The sequence below is a fragment of the Dufourea novaeangliae genome, unplaced genomic scaffold, assembly GCF_001272555.1.
Source record: "Dufourea novaeangliae isolate 0120121106 unplaced genomic scaffold, ASM127255v1 scaffold50, whole genome shotgun sequence".
Taxonomy (NCBI): Eukaryota; Metazoa; Arthropoda; class Insecta; order Hymenoptera; family Halictidae; genus Dufourea; species Dufourea novaeangliae.
In genome coordinates, this window is record NW_015373927.1 from 778,462 (window position 1) to 784,312 (window position 5,851).

A 5,851-nucleotide genomic window follows, 5' to 3' on the forward strand; every position below is an offset into this window, starting at 1 on the left:
TGCATTGAAGAAATTACTATAAGCACTTTAAAATGTACACTTTCGAATACAATGACGTATGTTTCAAAAAGTCTTCAAGTCTTTTAAAAATAAATTCCGAAAGTACATGTCTTTTTTCGAGTTCGTAGGTAGACATAACCTCTTAACAGTGGCTCCCAAAAATAGCGAAAAAGTCACGCCTCTATCAGGAACGAACTTCACCTTTTGAACATGTTTCATCCAATTCATCCTTGGTTGTTAGTTTTCATTCGAATCTTATAACAGTACAACTTGGTATCTTGAAACAACGTAGAATACTTTGGTTATTGACATAAGGATTAAATTTTTGGAGGCATAGTGTGAGTGCAGATTGATTTGTAGCGTTTGGGAAACTTATTAATGGCTATTTTTATTTTTCATTATCATCCATTATTTATGTTTATTTATTTTTATTACTTGTCATCATCGAACTGCAACTCCCAGTACATGTTGTCTTGAAAGAGCTAGGTGAAAAGTTTGCGATACGTAACCATGGAGAGCAAACGTGTTCCACGTCAGATGATTAAAACCAGTGTTCTGAATTTGTATAATAGGATCAACGTCCAGATGACAACCGCCAAACAACGAAGGCCATACTCGTGTCTGCGATAATGCTATTTGTAGCCATCGTATAAATGTTCCTTCATTTTCAAGTATGTGTTCTATGAACAAGTATTGACCTCCCTAAAATAAAGAATATTTTCTTTACACGGGGAAAAATAAGTAGTGTAAGTCTTAGAACAAGCGCTAGAAATAATTCTAGATTTTATTAAATTTTGTCTTCACCAAAATCAGACTAGAAACTTCAGGCTACAAAATGGTCGTATACAATATTTTTTGTAACTATTTTTCGCAGAGATATAGTCATTTGAAAATGACCCATATTTTCGGCAAATTTTAGTGGTCCCTTAATTTTGACGCCCAGTTAGTTCGAAGTATATTGTGGAATATTTATTCTAGTTTCTCGGCAAGCACACTCTATACAAACATAAGAAAAAAATAAGAAAAAAGTTTAGAGACAATCGAATTTGAAAATTAATTTGAAACGTGTGTGTTCGTCATGGCAGTCAATAGAAATAATAATATTTCTTTTAGAAGATTTTCTCGAAAGCTAAGCTGAAAATGACAAAATTTGGTACTATATTTTTGCTTATATTTTTCACAAGGAATCACGTCGTGCTCAATTTCATATACTATTCTGTCAGATCTTGCGTTTTTAGCATGTGCGTCACTATCCGAATTAACCAACTGATTTTCGTGGCACTTAAGGCGTTTCTTTCCGTTGAAAATCAGTAAATTTGTATACGGAATATCTCGAAAATTATTTGAAAAAGATCCAAAAAAAAATATACATATACACAATTCCATTTAAGAAACAAAACTTGACCTCAATATCTCTTAAAATAATGTTTAAAAAAACTCGCCATAGTTCATCAATTAGGTCTCTGGTGCCATTTAATTTTATGCAAACAGTTTTCTCGTAGGGTTCGTGACCTAGTTACCGACAGATTAGTGGCCCGATGAGCTTGATTTTATGAAGAAATAATAAGAAATTATTGATAGTTGTTTCTTTCGAGCTCTCTATTAGTAAATTTCATTTTTTTGGAATCCTCGATAAGAAACTTATTATGAAATAATGGAGAATTAGTGAAATATCAAACGAACGAAAGAAAGGATATTTTGCACCTATTATGGAGTGTCTTATTAAAAGTCTAATATTTATATACGTACTATATGTATAATTAATAGTAATAATAATAATAAGAAGAAGAATATGTATATATGTTATTGGATTATGAGGCTATGAAATAAACTGGTGAACACTATATTCGTTTAATTATGCAATTTATTCAAAGCACTCGGAAGGCGCGTGTTTATATTCTCGAGGAAACTTCCAGAAATGGCGAACAGCGCGACGCGATCAGAAAACAACATCACGTTTTTCAGGGACGGTCGGTCCCGCTCGTAACGAAACAACGTATCATTAGGAATGAAGTAGAATCTTCTCAAGCATTGAACAAAATATAATAGATCTTTTTGTATATATATACGTATATATATTCATTAATATTATAAAACCAACATACGTTTCTTTCTTTTTATTTTATTCCATAAAAGTATCCTATTTATCTTTACTTTCGTGCATGTGGTATCTCTTAGTCCTCCGCTTAGATTATTTGAAGAATTATGAGCAACTTGTCAGATTCAATATTAAAATACGAAACTTAATAAATAGAAGAATTTGAGTTGAAAATGTTTTAATTCCTCCGAATAGAAGCGGGACTGAACTTCATTAAGAAAACTTATTTCAGATGTTGGTAAATACAGTGTTTGTAATACATAGAAATATGTACCTATAGTATTAACCCTCCATACTACTTAGACTATATCTCTCTCATTAGATTACGTGTGATTGATAAAGATCGTTGCCTGATTTGATGTGATCTGACCGTATCGTGACCGCTAGTGTGAATCCTGAATGTAAGAAGCATCATTCAACTGATACACGCTGATTTTAATAAAACTTCACATAGAGAGAATATAATAAATTTCAATCGTGTAACTGTGAAATACTATGTAGGTATATTTATTTATTATGTGTGTATAAATGACCACTTTGAACACTGTTTTTGAACTAACCGCTGAGTTTGAATTGGGATCTTACTGTAATTATATTAACGCAGTTTAGTAGGGTGGAATATTTTAATTACTTTACCGGTGCTAGTACTCTGTGAATCTCACGGAGTGTTGACTGTATTGACGTTACTGAACACAATGCTCTTGTTGTCACAACTGCATCTACATATCCTGTGGGCACATTTTGTAAAGAACTACCGTCTCCCACTATCAAGCGTTCGATTATAATGTGCGAAAATTGCCAAGAACGGTTTCCTTTAATTAGATATTCAGCTAATTTCACATTTCGATCGACGCCAATCAAATGAGTATTATCCGGATAAAACTGTATGTTTTCACCTATAACGTTTGTAAATAGTCTGTATGAATATATAACATTATGAATAGAAAGTACTAATTCATAGAATAAAGAACAGCTGTTCTTATGTTGAGGACAACGATATACAAGTGGTTTCATGAACCGACGGCACGCGGACGTGTTTCTGTGCTATTGTTCAATATAATTTGTTAATTTTTATTTTATAATATGAAGATCGCATTTAGTAAAGTTAACAAAACCTTAAATAGGATCAAGTTCTAAGATAAAGGTATGAGAAATCAAGGAATATGATGTTACAAATATTAACGGATTGCTATTAATCTGTTTAAAGCTAACGATCATTTTTCAATTAATATCTTATAATTCATATTCTACATCTGCAAAGATAAAAAAAATCTTTAAAGGCATAAAAATGGAGATGAATACTTGTATATAGACGGAATTTACTTATAAAAAATAGATAAAATTGGATACACTTGATCAAAAGTTGATTTTCAGTATAATTCGTTCATTTTTTTAACCTAAAAACAGTAACTTAAGGATAATTAATGAAAAATATGTCAATAAGTTTAATATTTATTTCAAGTATTTTAAAATACTCAGAAGTCATTCCACGCCAAATCGATCCATAACACCACGTTATCAGCAATGTTTGGACCGTTATAGAAAAAATTCTATATTTGTCTTCCTTAATTTTGAGTTTTAATCTTACTTATACCTCAATAAATACTAAATTTATAACCATTCAAAGAGTGTATACATTTGTTTGGGGCACACTGTACATGTATAGTACATTTATTACAAAAATAAAATCAATATTATAGTTATTAAAATACAGTTATTAATGTTTCCTAAGTCATACCACCACAAGGTTTCTTAACTCGTATCGGTACGATTATGTGTCATATAATTTTGAACTATTGGATAACATAATAATAATAATTTTAAAAAGTCCTATTTTTATTACATGGCAAATTATTTGTTATTGATAAAATATAATTCAATATTCGATGTAATTTAATATCAATATAAATACGTTATTCCGTAATTATTGGGTATGTATTATATATGTTGGATGTATCTTTATTTATTCTTAATATGTATAAATACGTATTGGTAACTGATTCCTTTTCTCATTCATACATTTTCTTTATTATTTCGATTTGAAAATTTACTACTTTTAAAGGAGGTACGATTTAGGAAATCGATTCTTTAAATCGTACCTTTTACACGATGTTATAAAAAGATTTGTAACAGATTAATTTGCTCTTGAGACAAGGTTATACATCTACTAGTAAGCGTTTTAAATATCAAACTACAATGTCCAGTATTAACTTGCGTACAAATCAGTGCGAAGTAAGAAATATAACGTAAAATATCTTAAGTCGTGTACTCATTTGAGCATTCGGCCCGAATAAGCACCGAACAAGCGTCGAAGAAGCGAACGTTTGTTGATATGGACTTTCTTCAAAATAAATAGTTAAAACATATTTTTTTAACTGAAACAATTTTATTAGGTTCTCTTATGTCTCCATTGGAAGCACCCACGAAGCTTATTTTGATCAATTTTTTAGTTCAACAGTTATAATTTATTGAAAAAAGGTTGAAACTGTATTTCAAACAGCTGTAAAATCAACAAATATTAAAATTTTCAGAAATCCTTCGAGATACGTTTGTATATCACTAAAGAGTATAACATATTCAAGTTTTAAGAAAATTCGAAATATGTATTACTCGAAAAAGTGTCCGACTTCGCGTGGAATGATCCCTAGGGAAATATCTGTACAGAGGTAATCTGTAATTGAAATAGAACTCGTTCACTAACACTAAGTAGTATGTATATATTTAATGTTAAACTACGTGATCACTCTGAAAGACCTTACAAAAAACGTACGGGATAACATATCGGGTTTCTAACAGTGGGGATGCAGAAACTTGTCGCGACCGCCAATACTTGCAGCATCTAACGTCTGTTTATTGTCAGCAACCGAAATGAACTTTGTCCCATCACCTCCAAAAATACATATGACCCTCATTTTTTCACATATTGAAATTACAAACAGCGATAGCATGGCAAAAGAAAGATATCGCTTCATTGTCGTTAGAAATTTGATATTGGTCTATGCAGAATTAACTTTTTTAAATGATACCGTACTAGAATAACTGAATCCATTAGTCGTTTTGGGGTTTACCATTCACATCTACAACACACATTCAACCTTACGTCCAATAGCGGGCTTACGTTGACGTACCGCCAACGAACGAAACGGGCATCAGCATACGTTCGCTTCTTCATTTCGGTGCTCATTCGGGGCCGCATGCTCAGATGAGTACGCGCCTTGAAGTGGTACGATATGGACACTTCTCCTTTATCATTGACAATTTCGGAGACGTTAAGGCAGGTCCAAATATGTGCAAGGAGGTGGTACTGGGGGTACCACCTCCTTTCGCGGTCGGCCCACGGGAAGACAGCGTAGAGAGGTGACCCCTCGGCGCTGTAGGTAGGAGGTGGAGGGACGGCATCACAGCCGTCCCGGAGCGGGGGCCCTTTTAGCGCGGTGAAATCCCGCATTGGCCGCCTCCGCCCCCAGCGGAGGCGGTGCACCTTTTCAGGGTTTTTTCCCCGTAAAAAAAAAAAAGATCCAAATATGTGCAACAGCAAGCACGAACACGCGCAACACGGCGCGCGGCCAAAATCCTGTTCACATTTAAGGGGACTTTCCCATTCAAAATTGAAAAAAGACACTTTTTTAATATTTTTTTATAAAAAAAACTATTATATTTAGAAACATAATTCCTTTTGGACGCTATTACATGTAGGATTCTCGAGGAATGGGGTGATTGATTTTAGACGCTTTACTTATTATATTAGTGTAT

At 32.9% G+C, this 5,851-nt stretch overlaps 1 protein-coding gene across 1 annotated transcript; it reads right to left on the reverse strand.

Annotated features, from left to right (window-relative positions):
• Positions 1-441: 441 nt before the first annotated feature.
• Positions 442-3,014, reverse strand: LOC107195075 (methyltransferase-like protein 7A; the record flags this gene model as incomplete). Its single annotated transcript, XM_015584845.1, has 2 exons — positions 442-702; positions 2,735-3,014. Coding segments are annotated over 2 exons (541 nt in total), but the record flags the coding sequence as incomplete, so codon positions are not given.
• Positions 3,015-5,851: the final 2,837 nt, after the last annotated feature.